Here is a 26373-nt window from a genome sequence, read left to right as displayed (position 1 = left end):
CTATACTGGAAATTCGAGACCTCTGTTAAAATAGAATCATTGGTGACCATTTTTCTTTCTAATCCTGTGGGGAGCAAATCAGCTCATTGGGAACGATGGGCGCAGACCACCTCATTACTGCAGTATTCCTGAGAGTAGCCCTCAAACAAGAGAGCGGTTGGGATTGAGGCACTCAAAAAATTAGCAAAACTTCCTTGAGAATTACTCGTTAATACAAGAAGCTGACCTTGAGTATCTACCCATTAAAAGAAAGACTTGCATTTATATAGCACCTTTCACAACCTTTACGCCAATGAAGTACTTTTGAAGTGTAGTCACTGTTGTAATGTAGGAATTATACCTGCACAACTGCCTGACTGCACGTACAGGTGCCTTACATTTCTACCCGTTTTAACACTTCAAATTAAATACTTCTGATTCCTGACTGTTAGGTGCCCTGATATTGTTCTCTGTACAGAATTCTGTATGTATTCCCAGGATTCCACTGCCCAGTTCAAGCCCTGCACAAAGGTTAACTTTTCCTACATCCAGTAGAACGCACTTGGACTTAATTAGCATTCCCCAATGAAAAGTATAGTTGGCTGAATTATCCAAGATCTTACACATTACAAAGTGATATACGCCTGTACACTAACCCGGTGTTTCTCAGTCACCCATTGTCCCCATACTTTTGTCCCATTGGAGACAGTTTGCATGTTGTTCTTTCCTCCCCCACCCATGTACCATCATGTGGCTTTGCTGCAATGACACCATACATTGGCACAACAGCAACAACTTGCATTTATATTGTGCCTTTAACGTAGTAAAACGCCCAAAGGTGCTTCACAGGAGCGATTATCAAACAAAATTTGACACCGAGCCACATAAGAAAATATTAGGACAGCTGACCAAAAGCTTGGTCAAAGAGGTAGGTTTTAAGGAGCACAGAGAGGTAGAGAAGCGGAGAGGTTTAGGGAGGGAATTCCAGAGCTTGGGACCTAGGCAGCTGAAGGCATTGTGGATTGTGGAAAGCATCTCCAATTCACGCCATCATTGGAGCAGACCTTTAAGTAGCGGTGAGGGGGTTGTTGTTGCATAAAGAGTCTGCCTTCAATCAGTAGCACCGAGGCATAAAACAGGGCATAAAAAGGGACAGGGCACACAAGTAAATTCAATTCAAAGAGTTTCTTGGTGTCGCTCGCAAGTCTAAAAGCAGCTGCCACCTCTTACCTTTGGTGCTCCAATGAGTCACAATCATGAGAAACGTACAGACACGTAGAGTCATTTGTCCTAGCTCATCCATCCAGAAAGAAACTACAGTGTCCCTATTACAAGGGAAAAAAACTTACAGGGCAATGGGGAAAGAGCAGGGGAACGGGAGTAATTGGATAGCTCTATCAAAGAGCCGGCACAGTCAGGATGGGCCGAATGGCCTCCTCTTGTGCTGTACCTACTATGATTCATCATCTAGTTGTATTTTTGACCCAATTACCCTATCCAGAAGTTTATTCAACATGTTGATCATTGTGAAGGACATCCTAACATCAGTCCTAAATCTGCCCCCACTAGATTGAATCCACGCCTCAGACCCGACTGTAGTGATTTAATTTAGTCCTTCACTTGCTAACGTTCATGGCCTCATTGTCTCCGACGACCTTAAACGCAACTCTCATCATCTTCATTGCTAAATGACCTCCAAGAATCCCAGTTTCCGCTTTCCAGGCAAACACATCTTTTCTCCTCAACAACTTTCAAATCCTTACAAAAGCCAAGCCCATAACTTGAGTCAACCCTGTCTTCTTCTCAGTATGGGGTTTTGGCCCTTCTATTAATCTTGGTGGCCAATTATCGCACTCCCACCGAGATCAATTAAGTCATTGCAGACTAGGGACTAAACAGACAGCCTTCCTGGTCTATATGTTTCACTACGAGGTCCTGGCCCTTCTACCAACCTTGGTGGTGTACTGCCACAAGTGCTTTTAGTCCTTCTCCCAAAAATACAATTCAACCAGATGCCCTTCCCCTTTAAGGTACTCTTGGGAACATTTTTTCTTAATAATCCCTCCACAAACCTGAACAGCCTAATCTGCCAAAATTATGCAACGAATAAGCAGTGTAGTCAGAATGCTTCAGGTACTTACAGTACAGAACACTGCTGGTACCACATCCTTTTAAACACACAATGGCCCGCTGAAAAAAGTGAAGGGGTACAGATTTTGCCTTTTTTTTCCCCCCCAACGTCATCCCTGGCAACAGACAGCTCAAACTCCAGTGAGGAAATGAGATCCGCAGTGTTTGGGAAAGAGAATAGGAGTTGACTTGATAAACCTTCTAGCCCTCAAAAACTTAATCATGTTTCCAGCATAGGAAGAGCTCAAAAAACAAGACTGTTCTTTGCGTGAAGGAACTGGTCCACGGGGCAGGAGAATCAGAACAGGATTTTGCACAACAGCAATCAAAAATAATCATGAAAAGCATCAAGGCACAAGAGTTATGAATTTTACATTTGTCCATTATAGTAAAATTCAGACATGTCGCACTCTTGTCCATTTTTTTTTTAAATGATCTACCACCCCACAGGTACAACGTACATATGACGCCATTTAGTCACTCAGTGTAGGAACTGCACTGCAACCTTTTGGCAACTTTATTAGGCTGCCACATGCCTCTATTTTCTCCCAGCAGCGAGGTCAGCCATTAAGAGCACACAGCAGCCTTTGCCATGACTGCCCTGCCAACATTTCACCTCCATCCTGTGGGGTGACATCTGGTACGATGCTACGGCAGCGCAGGTAAGATCCCCAACTCCACCACAGTGGGTGGGGGAAAGAAATCAAGGGAGCATATCCTCCGGTAGCCGAGTTGTTTGATGCTAACATGCCACACCACGCCCCAGCTTAAAATGGTACCAGTAAGCTGCTTACTTTCTCATGTCACAAGATAATTATGGATGTGGATGGCCATTCAGTCCATTGTAGTTCATTCATCCAGAAAGATCCTGACCCCATTGCTGCATTTGATTGTTCCTTTAAAAATTCCAAGGTTTTTGCCTCCAGTACTCTATCTATTCCATGTATTAGTCACCCTGTGCGAAGAATTCCCTGATATTAAATCAAATTTGCCTTTTGCTAGTTTGAACCTATGTCTCATTGTCTTACTCTTACAATTTAAAGCAATATTCTGGATTGACCTTTTCCAAGTCCCTAACACCTCTATAAGATGACCTCTCAGGCGCCTCTTTTCCAGGCTGAACAGCCCGGTTTCTCCAGCCATAACTCAGACCTTTGACAGTAGGGGGTAATTTTAATCTAACCCGCCCATTTTGAATCCGATGGGATCGGGTACAATGCTGATTTTACAACCTGCCCGATTATACTCTGCGTTGAATTTAATAGGACCTCATTCCTTAAGCTGTATGTGTAGTAACAACTGTTGCAAAAGATTCACTGTTGTGCTGGTCACTCTGACCTCAAGAGAGGCTGGAAGGAGATATAAAAGGATGAATATTTTCCCCCTTCCTAATGATGTGCCCTCATGAGCAACAAATAAATTTCAACAACAGAGTTCTTTTAAAACCCTCAGTATTTAAACAGGGAGAATAACATACCCTCCCACTTCACTGTGAGGTAACAAGTTATTCATTCGTTATCAGAGACAGGCTTAAGATCAATAAATTATTGCCCAGCATCAAGATCTTCATTGCACCAAAGAGCCAAGCTAGGCTTATCCCAACCCCACCCACCAATACAAAGTCCTGTCACCAAGAGGAACGGAGCAAAGGCTGCAACCTTTGCCTGTCCATCCTAGCGCACCGTCAGAACCCAGAAAGCAAATACACAAGCATCTAGAAACTTATTGAAAGTGTTGTTACTCAGATGGCATGGCACGTTCATCCACCAATGCCACAGCTTGGTAGGGCACAGCTTTACCTCCTCCCACTACTGCCGAGAGGCTGACGTCAGCCCAGTTACTGTGAGGATCTGCCTAATAAACAGTGGAAATCTTCCGCGTGGAGGAAGAGGTGAAAATTAGGAGTTTAGTCTCATACCGCTGTCCAAGGCCTCAAGCACTCCTTCCGGGTGAGACAGCAATTTACTTGTACTTCCTCCAACCGAGCACACTCTGTTCATTGCTCCCAAACTAAACGCAGATTAGGCGATCGCTTTGCTGAACAACTCCGTTCTGTCTGTAAGCGTGACCCTGAGCTCCCGGTCGCTTGCCACTTTAATTGTCTGTCCCGCTCCCATCGTGGCTTTCTACATCCAATGAAGCTCAGGAACAATGCAAACTCAAGGAACAGCGCCTCATCTGTCCACTAAGCACTTTGCACCCCTCTGGCCTTGATTTTGACATTACAAACGTCAGGCCTTAAGGTCATGTAGGATGGGTGTACCAGCACTTTTGGGGATGGGGGGAGTGAGTTGATGCTTGGGTGGGGATGCCCCACTTCAGTACACTGCCGGCAGTGGTCTGCACCCCTGGTGTCAACCTGCCTTCTTCTTCACCAGACTCCAGGACGACTGCAGCCTGCTCATTTTGCCAGCTTTTCATGCTTCCCTCGTCAAGCAGATATCCTTCCTCAATTACTCACACATTCCCAGGGTCTCGTGCAGATATTTTATTTGTCTAAATTCTCTCGCCATGCCTCCTTTTGTCTTGCACGATCAAATCTGTCATTCAACAATCCCCTATTCTCCACCTGATCAGTTTACAGGGCATTCTTTTTCTTTTCTTGTGTATGTGGTCATTCCCCCCGTCCCCTTCCCTCCCTTGTTAGGCAAGGTTATTATTTTTGTTAGGCAAAGGGATTAAGAATTATGGAACTATGGCAGGTAGATGGAGTTAAGATACAGGTCAGCCATGATCTGATTGAATGGCAGAACAGGCTCGAGGGGCTGAATGGTCTCCTCCTATTCCTATGACATCCTATGTCACTGACTTCCTAAACAGAAAAAATAGTTTAGAAAGGGCTCTTCCTTATTCAAAACCCTTCACACTGTTAAAAAGAATTAAATCTCGTCTTAGCCTTTTCTGCTCCAGTGGAAATAGCTCCACTGTCTCAAGACAATCCTCATAAATAAGGTTTCCCATCCCTTGCTGAGATCTGATAGCTCAGCATAGATGAGGTTGGAACCTGGGTCCCACTAGTCTGTCTCGTTCAACCCCTCACAAAGTGCACTTACTCACTTATCTTTCTCTTTTAAAAATCAGAAAAAATTACCAATGTGTCACCATGTTCACTAACCTGAGTAAATAAACTTTGCAGAAAAGGCTCTGCACTCTCCCCCACCCCAACATTTTAACATGTCAATGCGGAGGTAGTGGTTTAGTTCCCTGTCTCTTACTCTGCTCCTTCTTGTAAACCGTTCATCTGCCAGATCTTTCAGTTCTGACAAAGGGTTACATACATGAAACGTTAATTTCCCCCCCCCCCCTTTTGCCACAGATGCTGCCTGACCTGCTGAGTGTATGTATAGAGGCTACCTTGCTTCTGACAGCTAAGTGGGCCCGATCTCTACCGTGCTGCATCAGTAACATTTGTCACGACTACTGCAGTGACACAATACTCAATAAAACCAATGATTATTATTTGTTATGATCTGGAATGCACTGCTTGAAAGGGTGGTGCAAGCGGATTCAACAGTAGCTTGTGCTGGCTCTTTGAAAGAGCTATCCAATTAGTCCCCCTCCCCCTGCTCTTTCCCCAAGCCTTGCAAATTTTTCCTTTTCAAGTATTTATCCAATTCCCTTTTGAAAGCTACTATTGAATCACCCTTTCAGGCAGTGCACTCCAGATCATAACTGCATTAAAAAAATTCTCATCTCCCCCCCCACCCCCAATTATCTTAAATCTCAATCTTTTTCTAAATCTCCTCTCCAGTGTGATGAACCACTCTGTGCTGGAACTGATGAGCTCCACTGATAGATGGATGGATGGATGTCTCACTGGGTGACGACCCTCTCTCTTTCCATCTTTCTCTGAACATGTCAGTCCCTGTAATCCCCCCCTCCCCAAAAGCCTATCCATCCCATCTGTCTTTCTAGTGCTCCTCTTCCCCATCTCCAAATGTCCACCTATTTCCCCCATCTCTGAATGTCCATCTATTACCCCATTCTGCCCCTGAATGTGTATCTCCCTCTGATCCTCCCCCTCTCCCTGTCAATCTGATCCACCCACTCTCCCTGTGATCCTCCTCCTCGCCTTCTCCCTCTGATCCTCCCCCTCTCCTTCTCCCTCTGATCCTCCCTTGTGATTCTCTCCTCTGATCCTGCCCCTCTGATCCTCCTCCTCCTCTGATCCTCCCTTATGATTCTCTCCTCTGATCCTCCCCCCTCTCCCTCTGATCCTCCCTTATGATTCTCTCCCTCTGACCCTCCCTTATGATTCTCTCCTCTGATCCTCCCCCCTCTCCCTCTGATCCTCCCTTGTGATTCTCTCCCTCTGACCCTCCCTTGTGATTCTCTCCTCTGATCCTCCCCCCTCTCCCTCTGATCCTCCCCCCTCTCCCTCTGATCCTCCCTTGTGATTCTCTCCCTCTGACCCTCCCTTGTGATTCTCTCCTCTGATCCTCCCCCCTCTCCCTCTGATCCTGCCCCCTTTCCCCCTGATCCTCCCTTGTGATTCTCTCCTCTGATCCTCCCCCCTCTCCCTCTGATCCTCCCCCCTCTCCCTCTGATCCTCCCCCCTTTCCCCCTGATCCTCCCTTGTGATTCTCTCCTCTGATCCTGCCCCCTTTCCCCCTGATCCTCCCTTGTGATTCTCTCCTCTGATCCTCCCCACTCTCCCTCTGATCCTCCCTTGTGATCCTGATCCTCTCTCCTCTGACCCTCCCCCGCTGACCCTCCCCCTCTGACCCTCCCCCTCTGACCCTCCCCCTCTGACCCTCCCCCTCTGACCCTCCCCCTCTGACCCTCCCCCTCTCGCTCTGATCCTCTCCCTCATCATCTCCCTGTGATCCTCCCCCTCTGATCCTCTCCCTCATCATCTCCCTGTGATCCTCTCCCTTCCCCCTCTGATCCTCCCCCTTCCGATCCTCTCCCCCTGATCCTCCCCCCTATCCCTCTGATCCTTCCCCCTCTCCGTTCCCCCTTCCCCCTCTGATCCTCTCCCCCTGATCCTCCCCCTTCCCCCTCTGATCCTCTCCCCCTGATCCTCCCCTCTATCCCTCTGATCCTCTCCGCCTGATCCTCCCCCCTATCCCTCTGATCCTCTCCCCCTGATCCTCCCCCCTATCCCTCTGATCCTCTCCCCCTGATCCTCCCCCTTATCCCTCTGATCCTCTCCCCCTGATCCTCCCCCTTATCCCTCTGATCCTCCCCCCTATCCCTCTGATCCTCTCCCCCTGATCCTCCCCCCTATCCCTTTGATCTTCTCCCCCTGATCCTCCCCCCTATCCCTCTGATCCTCTCCCCCTGATCCTCCCCCCTATCCCTTTGATCTTCTCCCCCTGATCCTCCCCCCTATCCCTCTGATCTTCTCCCCCTGATCCTCCCCCCTATCCCTCTGATCCTCTCCCCCTGATCCTCCCCCCTATCCCTCTGATCCTCTCCCCCTGATCCTCCCCCCTATCCCTCTGATCCTCTCCCCCTGATCCTCCCCCCTATCCCTCTGATCTTCTCCCCCTATCCCTCTGATCTTCTCCCCCTGATCCTCCCGATCTTCTCCCCCTGATCCTCCCCCCTATCCCTCTGATCTTCTCCCCCCTATCCCCCTGATCCTCCCCCCTATCCCTCTGATCTTCTCCCCCTGATCCTCCCTCTGATCCTCTCCCCCTGATCCTCCCCCCCTGATCCTCCCTCTGATCCTCCCCCTCTGATCCTCCCCCTCTGATCCTCCCCCCCTGATCCTCCCTCTGATCCTCCCCCTGATCCTCTCCCCCTGATCTTCTCCCCCTGATCCTCCCCCCTATCCCTCTGATCCTCCCCCCCTGATCCTCTCCCCCTGATCCTCCCTCTGATCTTCTCCCCGTGATCCTCCCCCCTATCCCTCTGATCCTCTCCCCCTGATCCTCCCCCCTCTCCCCCTGATCCTCCCCCCGGGTCTCCCTCTGATCCTCTCCCCCTGATCCTCTCCCCGGGTCTCCCTCTGATCCTCTCCCCCTGATCCTCCCCCCGGGTCTCCCTCTGATCCTCCCCCCTCTCCCCCTGATCCTCCCCCCGGGTCTCCCTCTGATCCTCTCCCCCTGATCCTCCCCCTGATCCTCCCCCGGGTCTCCCTCTGATCTTCCGTCCGGCCAGGAGTTGATTATTTTTTTTGTTGAGGGGGGGGGGGGGGGGGTGGGGAAAGCTCTCGCCCCCTCTGTGCGCCTGCGCAGCACTCACCGTCGTGCCGCTCTCCTCCAACTTCTGGCGGGGGGGGGGGGGGGGGGGGAGTGCGGGTTTTTTTTTTCTGAAGCCTGCGAGCGGAGGGGCCGGGCCGCGCCCTCTCCCGTGGTGTGTCCGCCGGTCTCCCACTGCACTCTGCGCCTCGCCTCGGGCTCAGTCCGTCTCCAGGCCGAGGCCGCTCACCTTCCGCCGCTCTTTCACCCGTCAGAGCGGCCGCGCCTGCGCACTGACTCGCGCCAGGACCTCTCCCCCCGGGGGCTGCCTGGATACCGCAGCTGGCCTGCGCGTTGCCTGTCAAAGCGACTCATTTAATAGCAGGTCACTGGCATTAAAAACCATCATGGATTGTTAGTACATTATTAATCAATCTTATAAAATGATTCAGAAAGCAACGGGATAATTTTTTTAAAAAAAAACTGTTGTGTGTTATTTTGCTTCATTTAAGGATTTTTTTTCCAACTGTCTCTCAACGTTATTTATTCCATCTCCACATTATTGTTATGTTTCTTTCTCTATTAGGTTAGCATTGGCGAATTTATTCTTTCCTGTTTGTTTTCTACCAGGCGCTGGCGTGCACTAGACAGCTTCTGGGTCCTGGCTGGATCATTCGAGCACCTTCTGGAAGAATCTCAGAGACTTGGCAGCAGCCAGGGTCAGTGTGGGGGGTCACAGACCAATCAGAGCCAGGGTCAGTGTGGGGGGGTCACAGACCAATCAGAGCCAGGGTCAGGGTGGGGGGGTCACGGACCAATCAGAGCCAGGGTCAGTGTGGGGGGTCACAGACCAATCAGAGCCAGGGTCAGTGTGGGGGGGTCACAGACCAATCAGAGCCAGGGTCAGTGTGGGGGGGTCACAGACCAATCAGAGCCAGGGTCAGTGTGGGGGGTCACAGACCAATCAGAGCCAGGGTCAGTGTGGGGGGTCACAGACCAATCAGAGCCAGGGTCAGTGTGGGGGGTCACAGACCAATCAGAGCCAGGGTCAGTGTGGGGGGTCACAGACCAATCAGAGCCAGGGTCAGTGTGGGGGTCACAGACCAATCAGAGCCAGAGTCAGTTTGGGGGTCACAGACCAATCAAAGCCAGGGTCAGTGTGGGGGGTCACAGACCAATCAGAGCCAGGGTCAGTGTGGGGGTCACAGACCAATCAGAGCCATGACCAGTGAGGAGGGGGGGGGGGGCGTTCACAGGCTAATCAGACCAATCACAGCCAGGGTCAGTGTTGGGGGTGAGGGGGGTGTTGCAGACCAATCAGACCCATCACAGCCAGGTTGCTATGGTGGTCACAGACCAATCACAGCCATGGTTGCTATGGTGGTCACAGACCAATCACAGCCAGGGTCAGTGTGGGGTTCACAGACTAATCACAGCCAGGGTTAGCGTGGGGGTCACAGACCAATCAAAGCCAGAGTCAGTATGGGGGTCACAGACCAATCACAGCCAGGGTTAGCGTGGGGGTCACAGACCAATCAAAGCCAGAGTCAGTGTGGGGGTCACAGACCAATCAAAGCCAGAGTCAGTGTGGGGGTCACAGACCAATCACAGCCAGGGTTAGCGTGGGGGTCACAGACCAATCACAGCCAGGGTCAGTATGGGGGTCACAGACCAATCAAAGCCAGAGTCAGTATGGGGGTCACAGACCAATCAAAGCCAGAGTCAGTGTGGGGGTCACAGACCAATCACAGCCAGGGTCAGTGTGGGGGTCACAGGCCAATCAAAGCCAGAGTCAGTTTGGGGGTCACAGACCAATCAAAGCCAGGGTTAGTATGGGGGTCACAGACCAATCAAAGCCAGGGTTAGTATGGGGGTCACAGACCAATCAAAGCCAGAGTCAGTGGGGGGGGGGGGTCACAGACCAATCACAGCCAGAGTCAGTGGGGGGGGGGGTCACAGACCAATCAGACTAATCACAGGCTGGTCAGTGTGGCGGTCCCATGCCCCCTCAGACCAGTCCTGTGATGGAGGGCCAGATGGCGGACGTGTCAAAAGGGTGGTTGAAGCAGGTTGGTGGGGAAATGCTGGAGGAATTTGGAAACAAGGATCTTGAAATCAATTCACCGGGAACCAAAGCCAGTGGAGAATGGCAAAGGTCGTGGGTCGTTGATGGGTGTGCGTGTTAATTTGTGCAGGAGTATTGGAGTTCTGTCGGGGAGTTGGAGTTAGGGGGAGCCATTCGTCCCCTCGAGCCTGCTCCGCCATTCAGTAAGGTCATGGCTGATCTTCAACCTCAACTCCACTTTCCCGCCCGATCCCCATATCCCTTGATTCCCTTAGTGTTCAAATATCCATCGATCTCAGTCTTGAATATACTCAACGACTGAGCATCCACAGCCCTCTGGAGTAGAGAATTCCAAAGATCCACAACCCTCTGTATGAAGAAATCTTTCCTCATCTCGGTCTGAAATGTCCGACCCCTTATCTTGAAACTACGACCTCTAGTTCTAGACTCTCCAAGCCAGAGGAAACAGCCTCTCAGCATCTGCCCTGTCAAGCCCTCTAAGAATTTTATACGTTTCGATGAGATCACCTCTAAACTCCAGAGAGTAGAGGCCCATTCTACTCAATCTCTCCTCATAGGACAACCCTCTCATCCCGGGAATCAATCCAGTGAACCTTTGTTGCACCCCTCTCTACGGCAGGTATATCCTTCCTTAGGTAAGGAGACCAAAACTGTACACTGTACTCCAGGTGTGGTCTCACCAGAGCCCTATATAAATTGCAGCAAGACCTCCTTACTCTTATACCCCAACCCCCTTGAAATAAAGGCTAAGATATCAATTGCTTGCTGGCAAGGGGAGCAGGTAGGGGGGGCAGTGAATAACCAAGAGAACCGAGCGTCAATTTTCACAATTACGTCGTCTCATTTAGTGACAGAGTTTTGACAACATTTACATCATGTGCGTCACGTGATTGCTTCAAACGAAAGTATCTCTCCCGAATACGTGGACAAATTTATCTTTTTTTATAAATGAAGCACAACTTGTAAAGGAATGAGTCTTTCATTTTTGACGTGAAGGACACGGACTGAAAGCAGGAAATGGCAGCTTAACTCCTGGAGGTTGGCCTTTGCTGAGTGACATTTATTTTTCTCCCCAGCTCTGCTCAAGGTTCATCCTTGTTGGGAAATGCGGTTAATAATTGCAGTGTTGTTACATAATACCCAGCATCTAGTGTCCACCACAGTTGGTGTCCACTTGGTCTGTGAAGTCATAAGTCTGCGATCTGTTGGATCGATTCCTCTCTTGTTTCTTCAATTACTTTTCGCCATCATGTACCAAAGACTGTGGTCGTGGATGATGTATATCTTCGGACTCGCCATGCAAGCCCTTTGGCAGTGTCATTATGACGACAAAGTGTCTGCCGGGAGTCTCAACAAAACTCAGGTAAAAGAAAAGAAACACGTTTTTGAAAATAATAAGTCCGGCACAGTTTTTCTTCAAACCTCAAAACCAGCCTCTCGTCCGATTGCCTGGATGGGTACGTACGGGTATTGGATGTGGGATTAAGCCACGTTGGATTTCCCGGCTTGCACTGGGTTGTCTGATGTCAACTGTGGGTGACATAGGCACGCCTCTGTGTTTAGGGAAGGACAAAGAAGTGAGCCTTGAATTCCTGATGCTGGATCGCTAGCCTGCAGGAAAGTGTGGGTGTGGGGGTATGTGTGTGGGTGTGTAGGGGATCAGGTTCGACTCTGATGTCTTCCACAGTTGGACGGCTGGCTGTGCGCTCGCTGTCTAGACCCAAGTGAAGAAGAACGGTCACCTACCTGGCCAAGGTGCCAAAAGGGCGGCCAGTACCACACAGCAGCGCGAGTCGGAGCAAACCGGGGGCGGAGGGGAGATAATTGGGGTCCGAAGGAGAAGATAAAATGGTCAAACATGTAATAGGAAGGGAGGGAGATAGAAGTTTGAGAAACTCTCCACTCAACAACTAGACCGTGGCTGGACTGGGAGTGGGAAGGGGGCAACGGTTCGCAGAGGAAGAGGGAGTCAAATGGACTGAGTGTTTGTACGTCTTACTGGCACAGAACACCCTCGCCCAAAGATATCGTGTGGACATCACCGCAACTTAAAGGGACATTGGGGCCGATCTTGACTTTGTGCGATGGTGTAAAAACGGACGATAGCGTGTCGGCAGCCCGTCATACGTCTCTCCCGATTGACTTCAATGGAAATAAAAACGGGGGAGCGGTGTAAAACGGGCCGACGGCTCGACTGGCTATAATCTCCCGCACGCTATCGCACAAAGACAAGAGCTGCCCCACCTTGTCGTTATGCACCTTCTGTTAAGGAAGAAGAACAGAATGGATTGCGCGCCATTTTTCTCAAGCGTCGCGATGCTGCGTGTCAACGCGATTTGGAGGTGGCGCTGTGTGGTTATAAACAAATATGGAAGAGTGTTTTTTTTTTAAACCGTGAGACGAGGTTCCCTGTTGCACAGGACACGCTGCCTTTTCTCGGGATGGTTACAGCTCCCTCTAACACTGCTGAGCTCAACAGAAACAGGGAGAATCAAACTTGGGACTGTCTGGGTTTCTGTACCAGGCTACTACTCCATGGGAATGGCTCATTTGCCCGCTGGGAACGTAAATAAAAGAAAGATTTTCATTTATATAGCACCTTTCACGACCTCAGGACGTCTCAAAGCGCTTTACGGCCAATTAAATACTTTTTTTTGAAGTGTAGTCACTGTTGTAATGTAGGAAACGCAGTAGCCAATTTGCACGCAGCAAGATCCCACAAACAGCAATGAGATAACAATCAGATAGTCTGTTTTAGTTGTCTTGGTTGAGGGATAAATATTGGCCTGTTACATAGAAACAGGAGTAGGCCATTCAGCCCATCGAGCCTGTTCCGCCATTCAATTCGATCATGGCTGATCTGAGCTGCCAGAGGAATCTAGGCAGTTCTCTTTTTACCTTTATTCGCCAATAGGCTGAGCAATTGATCTGTGCTGTACCGTTGATGGAGGGACTCAGCAGAGCTTCTGCTGCTTTCACCCTCCCCCCGCAGACAGGTACACCATGTCAGCTGTGCCTCAGTCACAAGGTTGTGGGTTCAAGTCGCACTCCAGAGACTTGAGCACAAAATCTAGGCCAACACTCCAGTGCAGTACCGAGGGAGTGCTGCACTGTCGGAGGTGCCGTCTTTCAGAGGAGATGTCAAACCGAGGCCCTCTTAGGCGGACGTAAAAGATCCCACGGCCACTATTTCACAGAAGAGCAGCGGAGTTCTCCCCGGTGCCTTGGCCAATATTTATCCCTCAACCAACATCACTAAAAAAACAGATGATCTGGTCATTATCTCATTGCTGTTTGCGTGACCTTGCTGTGTGCAAACTGGCTGCTAATTGCAACAGTGACCACACTTCAGAAAGTACTTCATTGGCTGTAAAGCGCTTTGGGATGTCCTGAGATCGTGAAAGGCGCTACGTAAATGCAAGTTCTTCTGTAAAGGTCGGGGGCAGATGGTTCCCCTCCTCGGGTAAATTATTGTACATTTCCTGGAAACGCTAACTGGAGCTTTCCTCGTTATCACCCTGCACCAACTCCTACATGGCACTGAGGTGGAGTTTACTGTGTGTGAACATTCATCAAAACAGACAGGACTTCCAAGGTCTTCAGTGGTGCTTATGACCTCTGGGCCTAAGCTACTGATTCCAGAAAGAGCTCCAATAGGTTACTTATAAACAGAGGGCAAACTGCCAATGGCAGCTGAACAAAGACCCTCTAATTATTTAGAAAAATAAGGTCACAGCATGTCTGCCAGATGGATATTGGATAATCGAGGGGTTCGGGTGGTTTATATATAGAATAATGGATACACTGGGAGTGAGTTACAGGCTGGAATCTAATCGATGGGTTCAGATGGTTTATATATAGAATAATGGATACACTGGGAGTGAGTTACAGACTGGAATCTAATCGAGGGGTTCAGATGGTTTATATATAGAATAATGGATACACTGGGAGTGAGTTACAGGCTGGAATCTAATCGAGGGGTTCAGATGGTTTATATATAGAATAATGGATACACTGGGAGTGAGTTACAGGCTGGAATCTAATCGAGGGGTTCAGATGGTTTATATATAGAATAATGGATACACTGGGAGTGAGTTACAGACTGGAATCTAATCGAGGGGTTCAGATGGTTTATATATAGAATAATGGATATCTGGGAGTGGGTTACAGGCTGGAATCTAATCGATGAGTTCAGATGGTTTATATATAGAATAATGGATACACTGGGAGTGAGCTACAGGCTGGAATCTAATCGATGAGTTCAGATGGTTTATATATAGAATAATGGATACACTGGGAGTGAGTTACAGGCTGGAATCTAATCGAGGGGTTCAGATGGTTTATATATAGAATAATGGATACCTGGGAGTGAGTTACAGGCTGGAATCTAATCGAGGGGTTCAGGTGGTTTATATATAGAATAATGGATACCTGGGAGTGAGTTACAGGCTGGAATCTAATCGAGGGGTTCAGATGGTTTATATATAGAATAATGGATACACTGGGAGTGAGTTACAGGCTGGAATCTAATCGAGGGGTTCAGATGGTTTATATATAGAATAATGGATACACTGGGAGTGAGTTACAGACTGGAATCTAATCGAGGGGTTCAGATGGTTTATATATAGAATAATGGATACCCAGGAGTGAGTTACAGACTGGAATCTAATCGATGAGTTCAGATGGTTTATATATAGAATAATGGATACACTGGGAGTGAGTTACAGGCTGGAATCTAATCGATGAGTTCAGATGGTTTATATATAGAATAATGGATACACTGGGAGTGAGTTACAGGCTGGAATCTAATCGAGGGGTTCAGATGGTTTATATATAGAATAATGGATACCTGGGAGTGAGTTACAGGCTGGAATCTAATCGAGGGGTTCAGGTGGTTTATATATAGAATAATGGATACCTGGGAGTGAGTTACAGGCTGGAATCTAATCGAGGGGTTCAGATGGTTTATATATAGAATAATGGATACACTGGGAGTGAGTTACAGGCTGGAATCTAATCGAGGGGTTCAGATGGTTTATATATAGAATAATGGATACACTGGGAGTGAGTTACAGGCTGGAATCTAATCGAGGGGTTCAGATGGTTTATATATAGAATAATGGATACACTGGGAGTGAGTTACAGGCTGGAATCTAATCGAGGGGTTCAGATGGTTTATATATAGAATAATGGATACACTGGGAGTGAGTTACAGGCTGGAATCTAATCGAGGGGTTCAGATGGTTTATATATAGAATAATGGATACCTGGGAGTGAGTTACAGACTGGAATCTAATCGAGGGGTTTGGAATATACCTCTTAATCTGAAACTTGAAAATTTGAGACTTATTATTATGTTTATCTCATGAATATGCAAATCTTAATATTTTATTTTTGTGCCATTCTTGTGTTTCGAATTGTTTTTTTCCCCTATCATGTGATTATTTAGTTAACATGCAGGTGCAGCAAGCAATTAGGAAGGCAAACGGCATGTTAGCCTTTATTGCTTTGGGAGGGTTGCAAAAAAATTGTTTCTTCAGGTCAGCTCTGAGTCCTTTGCCGATCACCTTAAATCTGTATCCTCTGGTTACCAACCCTCCCGCCACTGGAAACAGTTTCTCCTTATTTACTCTATCAAAACCCTTCATGATTTTGAACATCTCTATTAGATCCCTCCTTAACCTTCCCTGCTGTAAGGAGAACAACCCCAGCTTCTCCAGTCTCTCCACATAGAGAGGTCCCTCATCCCTCGGTACCATTCTAGTAAATGCATTCTGCACCCTCTCCAAGGCCTTGACGTCCACTGAAGTCAATGGAGAGTAATATTGGAAGGGGTTTGTAAAACCAGCGACCCACCCGATCCAGCGAGTTAGCTTAAAACCGCTCCCACCTGAACCCTTGCTGTTAACAGGAGACGGTTTTTGCTTGTGATCACTGCAGCGTTACCCTGAATGTTGTTTGTCTCCCTTCCTCCCGCAGTACTCCGGCAAATGGCACTTCATCATGGTGGCAGCAGATTCGGAGGCCTCGCTGCTCAGATTCGGGGCCATGGACAGCGCGGTCTTCCTGCTCACGCCCATGGAGGCCAAGGAAAAGCTGTTGCTGCGAGGAGAATTCCGTCTCATCCAGTACGTTACCTCACTGATTATTACAGGCTTGGATTTCACCGCACTCGCACCTCCCAATCTGGTCAAAAGAGCCGCCACAGGCACGAGGGGCCAAATGGCCTCCATCTGTGCTACATCATTCTACGAGTCTAAGATGACCTCTCAGACGCCTCCTTTCCAGGCTGAACGGCCCAGTTTCTCCCGCCTTTTCCTTGTAACTCAGACCTTTGACACTAGCCAGGGGGGCAATTTTAACCTAACCCGCCCGTCGGGAAACTGCCGGGATCGGGTGTGACGTTGGTTTTACACCCTGCCCGATTTTACTCTCAATTGAAGGCAGAGTGTTATACCCAGAGTTCCAGAGTATACTGTACACAGGAGCGTTATACCCAGTGTACTGGTGTATAATGTACACAGGAGCATTAAACCCAGTGTACTGCTGTACACAGGAGCATTATAACCAGTGTACTGCTGTACAGAGGAGCATTATATCCACTGTACTGCTGTACACAGGAGCGTTATATCCACTGTACTGCTGTACACAGGAACGTTATACCCAGTGTACTGGTGTATAATGTACACAGGAGCATTATAACCAGTGTACTGTTGTACACAGGAGCGTTATACCCAGTGTACTGTTGTACACAGGAGTATTATATCCACTGTACTGCTGTACACAGGAGCATCATACCCACTGTACTGCTGTACAGAGGAGTATTATACCCAGTGTACTGTTGTACACAGGCGCGTTATACCCAGTGTACTGTTGTACACAGGCGCGTTATACCCAGTGTATTGTTGTACACAGGAGCGTTATACCCAGTGTACTGTTGTACACAGGAGCGTTATACCCAGTGCACTGTTGTACACAGGAGTATTATATCCACTGTACTGCTGTACACAGGAGCGTTATACCCAGTGTACTGCTGTACACAGGAGCATTATATCCACTGTACTGCTGTACACAGGAGCGTTATACCCAGTGTATTGCTGTACACAGGAGTATTATATCCACTGTACTGTTGTACACAGGAGCATTATACCCAGTGTACTGTTGTACACAGGAGCATTATACCCAGTGTACTGTTGTACATAGGAGCATTGTACCCAGTGTACTGCTGTACACAGGAGCATTATACCCAGTGTACTGTTGTACACTGGAACGTTATACCCAGTGTACTGTTGTACAGAGGAGCGTTATACCCAGTGTACTGTTGTACACAGGCGCGTTATACCCAGTGTACTGTTGTACACAGGAGTATTATATCCACTGTACTGCTGTACACAGGAGCATCATACCCAGTGTACTGCTGTACACAGGAGCATTATACCCAGTGTACTGTTGTACACAGGCGCGTTATACCCAGTGTACTGTTGTACACAGGAGCGTTATACCCAGTGTACTGTTGTACACTGGAACGTTATACCCAGTGTACTGTTGTACAGAGGAGCGTTATACCCAGTGTACTGTTGTACACAGGCGCGTTATACCCAGTGTACTGTTGTACACAGGCGCGTTATACCCAGTGTACTGTTGTACACAGGAGTATTATATCCACTGTACTGCTGTACACAGGAGCATTATACCCAGTGTACTGCTGTACAGAGGAGCATTATACCCAGTGTACTGTTGTACACAGGCACGTTATACCCAGTGTACTGTTGTACACAGGCGCGTTATACCCAGTGTACTGTTGTACACAGGAGTATTATATCCACTGTACTGCTGTACACAGGAGCATTATACCCAGTGTACTGCTGTACACAGGAGCATTATATCCACTGTACTGCTGTACACAGGAGCGTTATACCCAGTGTATTGCTGTACACAGGAGTATTATATCCACTGTACTGTTGTACACAGGAGCATTATACCCAGTGTACTGCTGTACAGAGGAGCATTATACCCAGTGTACTGTTGTACACAGGAGCATTATACCCAGTGTACTGCTGTACAGAGGAGCATTATACCCAGTGTACTGTTGTACATAGGAGCGTTATACCCAGTGTACTGTTGTACACAGGAGCATTATACCCAGTGTACTGTTGTACACTGGAACATTATACCCAGTGTACTGTTGTACACAGGAGCATTATACCCAGTGTACTGTTGTACACTGGAACATTATACCCAGTGTACTGCTGTACACAGGAGCGTTATACCCAGTGTACTGCTGTACACAGGAGCATTATACCCAGTGTACTGTTGTACATAGGATTATTATACCCAGTGTACTGCTGTACACAGGAGCATTATACCCAGTGTACTGTTGTACACAGGAGCGTTATACCCAGTGTACTGCTGTACACAGGAGCATTATACCCAGTGTACTGTTGTACATAGGATTATTATACCCAGTGTACTGCTGTACACAGGAGCGTTATACCCAGTGCACTGCTGTACACAGGAGTATTATATCCACTGTACTGTTGTACATAGGATTATTATACCCAGTGCACTGCTGTACACTGGAGCATTATACCCAGTGCACTGCTGTACAGTGGAGCATTATACCCAGTGCACTGCTGCTCCAGCTGAGATCAGCTAACTCTGGACTGACGAGGGATCACCTGAGGTCTGTACGGCTCAGTTCCAGCCCTGATCTAATTCACGTGAAGTTCACGCAGGAGTTGTTTGTTGCCCGGGGAACTGTGCCCCGGCATAAATCAGCGTCTTGAGCAGCGGAGGCGAGAGAGCGATCACGCCTGTAACGTTTTATTGTTGATCCACAGAGCGAGCAGCTGTTTGTCTCGTCAGTGGACCTATCACATCAGCAACGTGACGCAGGAGATGGTCCTCGAAGGTGAGCACGAGTCGGGCGGGAATCCACCAGAGTCTGCAACTACTTCACAGCTCAAATCATTAAACTTGCAGCTTCATACCAAGCAAACAGAATGTACCTTTATATAGGCTCGAGGGTTCTCCCCAGTAATGTGCTGTGTGCTGCTGTATAATATACGCAGGAGCATTATACATAGGAACAGGAGGAGGCCATTCAGCCCATCCAGCTTGTTCCGCCATTCAATCAGATCATGGCTGATCTGTATCCTCACTCCATTTACCCGCCTTGGTTCCACAACCCTTAATACTCTTAACCGAACAAAAATCTGTCAATTTCAGTTTTGAAATTTTCAATTGATCTGGGTGGTGCAGTGGGTCAGACACTGTCCTTTCCCCCTCTGGGACTGGGTGGTGCAGTGGGTCAGACACTGTCCTTTCCCCCTCTGGGACTGGGTGGTGCAGTGGGTCAGACACTGTCCTTTCCCCCTCTGGGACTGGGTGGTGCAGTGGGTCAGACACTGTCCTTTCCCCCCTCTGGGACTGGGTGATACAGTGGGTCAGACACTGTCCTTCCCCCCTCTGGGACTGGGTGATACAGTGGGTCAGACACTGTCCTTTCCCCCTCTGGGACTGGGTGGTACAGTGGGTCAGACACTGTCCTTTCCCCCTCTGGGACTGGGTGGTGCAGTGGGTCAGACACTGTCCTTTCCCCCTCTGGGACTGGGTGGTGCAGTGGGTCAGACACTGTCCTTTCCCCCTCTGGGACTGGGTGGGGCAGTGGGTCAGACACTGTCCTCTCCCCCTCTGGGACTGGGTGGTACAGTGGGTCAGACACTGTCCTTTGCCCCTCTGGGACTGGGTGGTACAGTGGGTCAGACACTGTCCTTTGCCCCTCTGGGACTGGGTGGTACAGTGGGTCAGACACTGTCCTTTCCCCCTCTGGGACTGGGTGGGGCAGTGGGTCAGACACTGTCCTTTCCCCCTCTGGGACTGGGTGGTACAGTGGGTCAGACACTGTCCTTTCCCCCTCTGGGACTGGGCGGTGCAGTGGGTCAGACACTGTCCTTTCCCCCTCTGGGACTGGGTGGTACAGTGGGTCAGACACTGTCCTTTCCCCCTCTGGGACTGGGTGGTACAGTGGGTCAGACACTGTCCTTTCCCCTTCTGGGACTGGGTTTTAATGGTCTCTATCTGTAGCAACTAGAGACGGATGAGCTGGCCAAAGCTAGGGTTAGGTGGGCAATCAAGAAAAGAGCCCCTGATGCTGTCAAAGCCGCTGATCAGGTTGTTTGGTTCTTACACCCCTGTTCCGTTTGTCTTTTTATTCAAGGCCGTCCTGAACAGAAAACAGAGCTCTTCGTGAAGGACGGTGACAATTATATCATTCTGCTGGAGACCCAGGAAGAAGGTTTGGAGACCTTCAGGCGGCTGATGCTTTATGGTAGGAGTCAGCCCCTGGGAGTGTTTGATGGGACGGTGTAGAGGAAGCTTTACTCTGGATTTAACCCGTGCTGTACCCGCCTTGGGAGTGTTTGATGGGACAGTGTAGAGGGAGCTTTACTCTGTATCTAACCCGTGCTGTACCTGCCCTGGGAGTGTTTGATGGGACAGAGTAGACGGAGCTTTACTCTGTATCTAACCCGTGCTGTACCTGACCCTGGGAATGTCTGATGGGACAGTGTAGAGAGAGTTTGAGCAGCATTGTGAACGAGTTGCAGTTTGCGGAGGGTAGAAGCAGTGAGGTTGGCTAGGAGTCCACTAGAGAAGCTGAGCCTCGAAGTAATAAAGATGTGCTGTAGGAGTCTCAGCAGCGGTGGAGCAGGGGCAGAAGTGGAGGCGGACAATGTCGTGAAGGTGGAAGAAAACACTTGGTGATGGAGAGGACACGGGGAAAAGAAAATTCAGCTCAACCCAGCCAGGTTCCGTCGCAGTAGACCTGGTCTGAGGGGGCAGTCAGGGAGGTTGATGGATTTAAGTGTAGAGCCGTAGAGCAGCCCCTCGACATCAAGAACCAGGAGCCCAAGAGACAAGATTAAATGCGAGAGATTTAGAACAGAGGGGCAGGAGAAACATCTTCACACAGAGTGTTCTGAATTCACTTCCGGGGTTAGTGGTCGAGGCAGAGACTATGTCAACATTCAAGATTAGATTGGGTAGGAGAAGGGGTGGAAAGAATATGGGAACAAGGGTGGATAAATGTGATTGGAACAATTTGCTCGCGTGGAGGGTGAACACCGACACGGACTGAATGGGCCGAATGGCCTGTTTCCGTGTTGTAACTTCTATGTAAGGCTTAAAGGGTTAAATTACGAGGACTGGTTGCATAGACTGGGCTTGTAATTCCCTCAAATATAGAAGATTAAGGGGTGATCTAATTGAGGTGTTTAAAGGAGTTGATAGAGTAGATAGAGAGAAACTATTCCCTCTGGTGGGGGAGAGTCCAGAACAAAGGGGGCGTAACATTAAAATTAGAGCTCGGCCGTTCAGGGGTGATGTCAGGAAGTGTTTCTTCACACAAAGGGGAGTGGAAATCTGGAACTCTCTCCCCCGCAAAAAGCTGCTGAGGCTGAGGGTCAAATGAAATGTTCAAAACTGAGATTGACAGATTTTTGTTAGGTAAAGGGTATTAAGGGGTTACAGAACCAAGCAGGGTAGATGGAGTTAAGATACAGGTCAGCCATGCGCTAATTGAATGGCGGAACAGACTGGAGGGGCTGAATGGCCTCCCCCCCCCCCCGTTGCTATATGTAACTAGTAGCCATTGGGAGCCAAGAAAAGATTGGTTCAGGTTTGTCCTCTTCTCTTTGCTCCGCTTTCAGGGCTTTGACCCCATTTTAACCCCCAGGCTCTGAAACATTCCACCCACGCCTCACGACCACTCTCCCCTCTTTCAAAAGCTTCCTCAAAAACCCAGCTTTCAGTCACCGCCCCCTTAATTTCTCCTCCTCCGTTCCTGAATCTCTGCTTATTTTCTGCTTCCCTGCAGCACTTTGGGGAGGTACCACTTTTATTGGGTGAACGGGGCTATACAAAGGAAAGTTGTCGAGATTTAATCCAACTGACCTCGAAACGTTACAGTGCTTGAACTTTGCGGCCTCAAAGGGACAGGCTAAGTTAAACCTCAGCCGCAGAATAATACACAGTGGACTACGCGGTAAAAGACTGACCCACCTTACAAAGCTCCAGATCCCCCGGCTCACCGCGAGCAATGCCACGGGAGGGGCTGCCCGCCATGAAGCAGTAACTCTGCACCTGCCACCTGCGAAGTACGAGGACTGTCGAGGCATCGATCGCTCACTGCCATTCTGTTGATATACAGGGGCCGCGATATCATTAAAACCTCTCTCTCCCTCTTGTTTTCCTCCTCTCCGAATACAGGCCGATCCCCGACCTTGACCGACGACCTGCGCCTGGAGTTCGTGCATCGGGCCAGTTGCTTGGACATGGCGGCCTTCCTAGTTCTGGAGCGGGCCCAAGGTTAGTGGCAACGGCGTTCGTCCCCTTAAGTTCTGGACGCCTCGGCTTCCTCTCCCCCTCTCTCCTGAAGGTGCAGGCTTGTGCTGGGGTTGGTTTGCATATCGGCGTGTTTATTAATGGAAGTTGTTAATCAGATGCCTCCGTGTTTCCTGGTCCTCGAAGCTGCGTTGAGATGTAGGATAGCGAGTCCCCTAAAAACTTTACGGGGTTCGGTTTCCATAATCAGTTCCCACCGGCCTCATTACCCAAACGGCCGTGCTTCTAGTGCGCACTTGGGTACTGAGGCCGAAAGCACACATCAGGAAATTCCACCCACCTCCCCAGTCTGTGATTTTCCGACCCTTCATTTTAATGGTTGGAAATTCACGGCTTAGAATGAAGAATTTCCCGATAGTCGTGCCCAGCACCTGGCGAGCGTGTTGAATGTGGGAAGCCCCAGCTTGAGTATCGGAAGGCTATTTGACCCTGGAGGGCATGACAGCCCAGCCCAACCCAAACCCGACACCCACGGGGACACTTTCCAGCAGGATAGCAATCGGCAGCAAGAACCATGCCTGTTTGTTGCCCCGGGGGGGGGGGGAACTGAGGTCAAGAGAAGCACCCCAGCTGACTCAGCAACGACCGAATCTCACCCTAGCCCAGTCCCTCACCAGACGATGCAACTGCCCACTGACAACAACAGCAGCAACTTGCTCCACGTAGTCACCAAAATGTCGTCCATGAGAAAAGTACAACCTTGCATTTAGATAGCACCTTTCACAACATCCCAAAGCACTTTACATCCAATGAAGTACTTTTTTTGAGGTGTAGTCATTGTAACGTGGGAAACGCAGCAGCCAATTTGTGCACAGCAAGATCCCACAAACAGCAATGAGATCATGATCAGATAATCTGATATTGGTTGGGGGATAAATATTGGCCAGGACACCGGGGGAGAACTCCCCCATCTCTTCTTCGAAATAGTGGCCACGGGATCTTTTACATCCGCCTGAGAGGGCAGACGGGGCCTCAGTTTAACATCGCATCTGAAGGACGGCACCTCCGACAGTGCAACACTGGGAGCGTCTGCCTGGATTTTGTGCTCAAGTCTCCAGAGCAGTACTTTCTGAGTGCTACCCCCATGAGCCATGGCTGACACCATCTGGTGTGGGAAGCACCCAATGTGATACCTTGTCGTAAGGGTCCCACATTAAATCCAGTGTACGGGCATCAGCTGAAGACCAGTTCGCTCTTGGCTGTGGAGTTGTCGTTGGTTAAATAGTTTGCCAACACTCACTGTCCAGGCTCATATATGGTAACACCATCACCTGCACGTTCCCCTCCAAGTCACACACCATCCCGACTTGGAAATATATCGGCCGTTCCTTCATCGTCGCTGGGTCAAAATCCTGGAACTCCCTTCCTAACAGCACTGTGGGAGAACCTTCACCACACGGACTGCAGCGGTTCAAGAAGGCGGCTCACCACCACCTTCTCAAGGGCAATTAGGGATGGGCAATAAATGCCGGCCTCACCAGCGACGCCCACATCCCATGAACGAATAAAATAAAACACAAGAAGAATAGCTTGCCATTGCCCGTGGCATCAAATAGCAAGGTTAGCACCTTCAAGGGAGGAGCAGGAGGAGGAGGAGGAAGAAGAAAATAATTCAATAAAGACATTGAAAATGCGAGTTAAATTCCACGGGTTATCTTTTTGAAATTGCAGTATTTTTTTTTTCTCCTTCTTCTTGCAGCACCTTGTGAGATTTCTTGAGTTACAATTTTCAACCTGCGTTACCTTGTGCATCATGACTCGAATTCGTGGCCGGCCTTCTCTGCAGTCGACACTGGGATGTCCTTGGTGGAGTGAATTTACACGACTAAATGTTATTATTTGATGATTAACTTGAATTTTCCACATGGGAACAGCAAAGAAAAAAAAAAATCCACAAATGCCCTCCTGCCTTTTGGATTGACGGAGGGGGAGAGGAGAGAAAAGGAAATGGAAAGCCTTTCTTTTGTTTAATCTAGTCTTTTTTTTTATGTTTATAATTTTACATTTCGTGTGCTGCAGTACCGCCGCTCTGCCCACAGGCTGCGCTGTTGCACAGTGTTGGGGGGGAAAAAGTTTTACAGCATTGGGCAATTATAGAATCATAGAATCATAGAAGTTTACAACATGGAAACAGGCCCTTCGGCCCAACATGTCCATGTCGCCCAGTTTATACCACTAAGCTAGTCCCAATTGCCTGCACTTGGCCCATATCCCTCTATACCCATCTTACCCACGTAACTGTCCAAATGCTTTTTAAAAGACAAAATTGTACCCGCCTCTACTACTGCCTCTGGCAGCTCGTTCCAGACACTCACCACCCTTTCAGTGAAAGAATTACCCCTCTGGACCCTTTTGTATCTCTCCCCTCTCACCTTAAATCTATGCCCCCTCGTTATAGACTCCCCTACCCTTGGGAAAAGATTTTGACTATCGACCTTATCTATGCCCCTCATTATTTTATAGACTTCTATAAGATCACCCCTTAACCTCCTACTCTCCAGGGAAAAAAGTCTCAGTCTATCCAACCTCTCCCTATAAGTCAAACCATCAAGTCCCGGTAGCATCCTAGTAAATCTTTTCTGCACTCTTTCTAGTTTAATAATATCCTTTCTATAATAGGGTGACCAGAACTGTACACAGTATTCCAAGTGTGGCCTTACTAATGTCTTGTACAACTTGAACAAGACATCCCAACTCCTGTATTCAATGTTCTGACCAATGAAACCAAGCATGCTGAATGCCTTCTTGGATTTTGGATTTACTCATTCCATATCATTTAGTATCTTATATAGCTTTATAAGATTACCTGATAGAGATATCTAAAACAGTAAATGATATGAAAAGGGTAAATCAAGAAACGTCAAAATTAGCCAGTGTTCCCGCTCCTGGTGACTGCTGGAAAGTTTGTGTGCGCGTGAGTGTTGGTTGAGGAGAGGTTCAGACTTGAATGCAATGCCCACCCTAGTCAAATAGCCTGCCAATACTTGCTGCCCAAATTGAAGTAGGAGGAGTGGCCATTTGGGCAAGGGTCACCAGTGCACATATGGACGTACCCCAGCGAGACACAGAAGAGACGGGGAGGAAACAAGAAGTGGCTGGGGCAGCTAGCTTTCATCAAGTAATGGGACAACTGGCAATTTAAAGATGAGAACTTTAAATTTGAGGCGTTGGGGGATGAGGGGCCAACGTAGGGGGATGAGGAGTCAACATGGGGGATGAGGAGCCAATGTAGGGGGATGAGGAGCCAACATGGGGGATGAGGAGCCAACATGGGGGATGAGGAGCCAACATGGGGGATGAGGAGCCAATGTAGGGGGATGAGGGGCCAACATAGGGGGATGAGGAGCCAACATGGGGGATGAGGAGCCAATGTAGGGGGATGAGGGGCCAACGTAGGGGGATGAGGAGCCAACATGGGGGATGAGGAGCCAATGTAGGGGGATGAGGAGCCAACATGGGGGATGAGGAGCCAACCTAGGGGGATGAGGCCAACCTAGGGGGATGAGGAGCCAATGTAGGGGGATGAAGAGCCAACATGGGGGATGAGGAGCCAACATGGGGGATGAGGCCAACCTAGGGGGATGAGGAACCAACATGGGGGATGAAGAGCCAACGTAGGGGGATGAGGAGCCAACATGGGGGATGAGG

At 49.0% G+C, this 26373-nt stretch overlaps 2 protein-coding genes across 2 annotated transcripts in view; one reads left to right on the top strand and one right to left on the bottom strand.

Moving 5' to 3' along the window:
- LOC137304984 (large proline-rich protein bag6-like) overlaps window positions 1–8539 on the bottom strand; it is an 89617-nt gene extending 81078 nt beyond the window's left edge. The window contains exon 1 of the mRNA XM_067973758.1: window positions 8302–8539. The gene's annotated coding sequence lies outside the window, so the exon portion shown is untranslated. The remainder of the gene's footprint in view (window positions 1–8301) is intronic.
- A 367-nt stretch (window positions 8540–8906) lies between these two features.
- On the top strand, window positions 8907–25925 carry apom (apolipoprotein M). The gene is made up of 7 exons (XM_067973702.1): window positions 8907–8956; window positions 11400–11686; window positions 16303–16451; window positions 19164–19234; window positions 20543–20653; window positions 22591–22689; window positions 24425–25925. The coding sequence occupies exons 2-7, from the start codon at window positions 11429–11431 to the stop codon at window positions 24442–24444; spliced, it is 708 nt and encodes a 235-aa protein (XP_067829803.1). The 5' UTR covers window positions 8907–8956; window positions 11400–11428; the 3' UTR covers window positions 24445–25925.
- The last annotated feature ends 448 nt before the right edge of the window (window positions 25926–26373 follow it).

This window comes from Heptranchias perlo, chromosome 39 (assembly GCF_035084215.1).
Source record: "Heptranchias perlo isolate sHepPer1 chromosome 39, sHepPer1.hap1, whole genome shotgun sequence".
NCBI classification, from domain to species: domain Eukaryota; kingdom Metazoa; phylum Chordata; class Chondrichthyes; order Hexanchiformes; family Hexanchidae; genus Heptranchias; species Heptranchias perlo.
The sequence above is the reverse complement of the archived record's forward strand: the minus strand, read 5'-3'. Positions and strand labels throughout refer to the sequence as shown.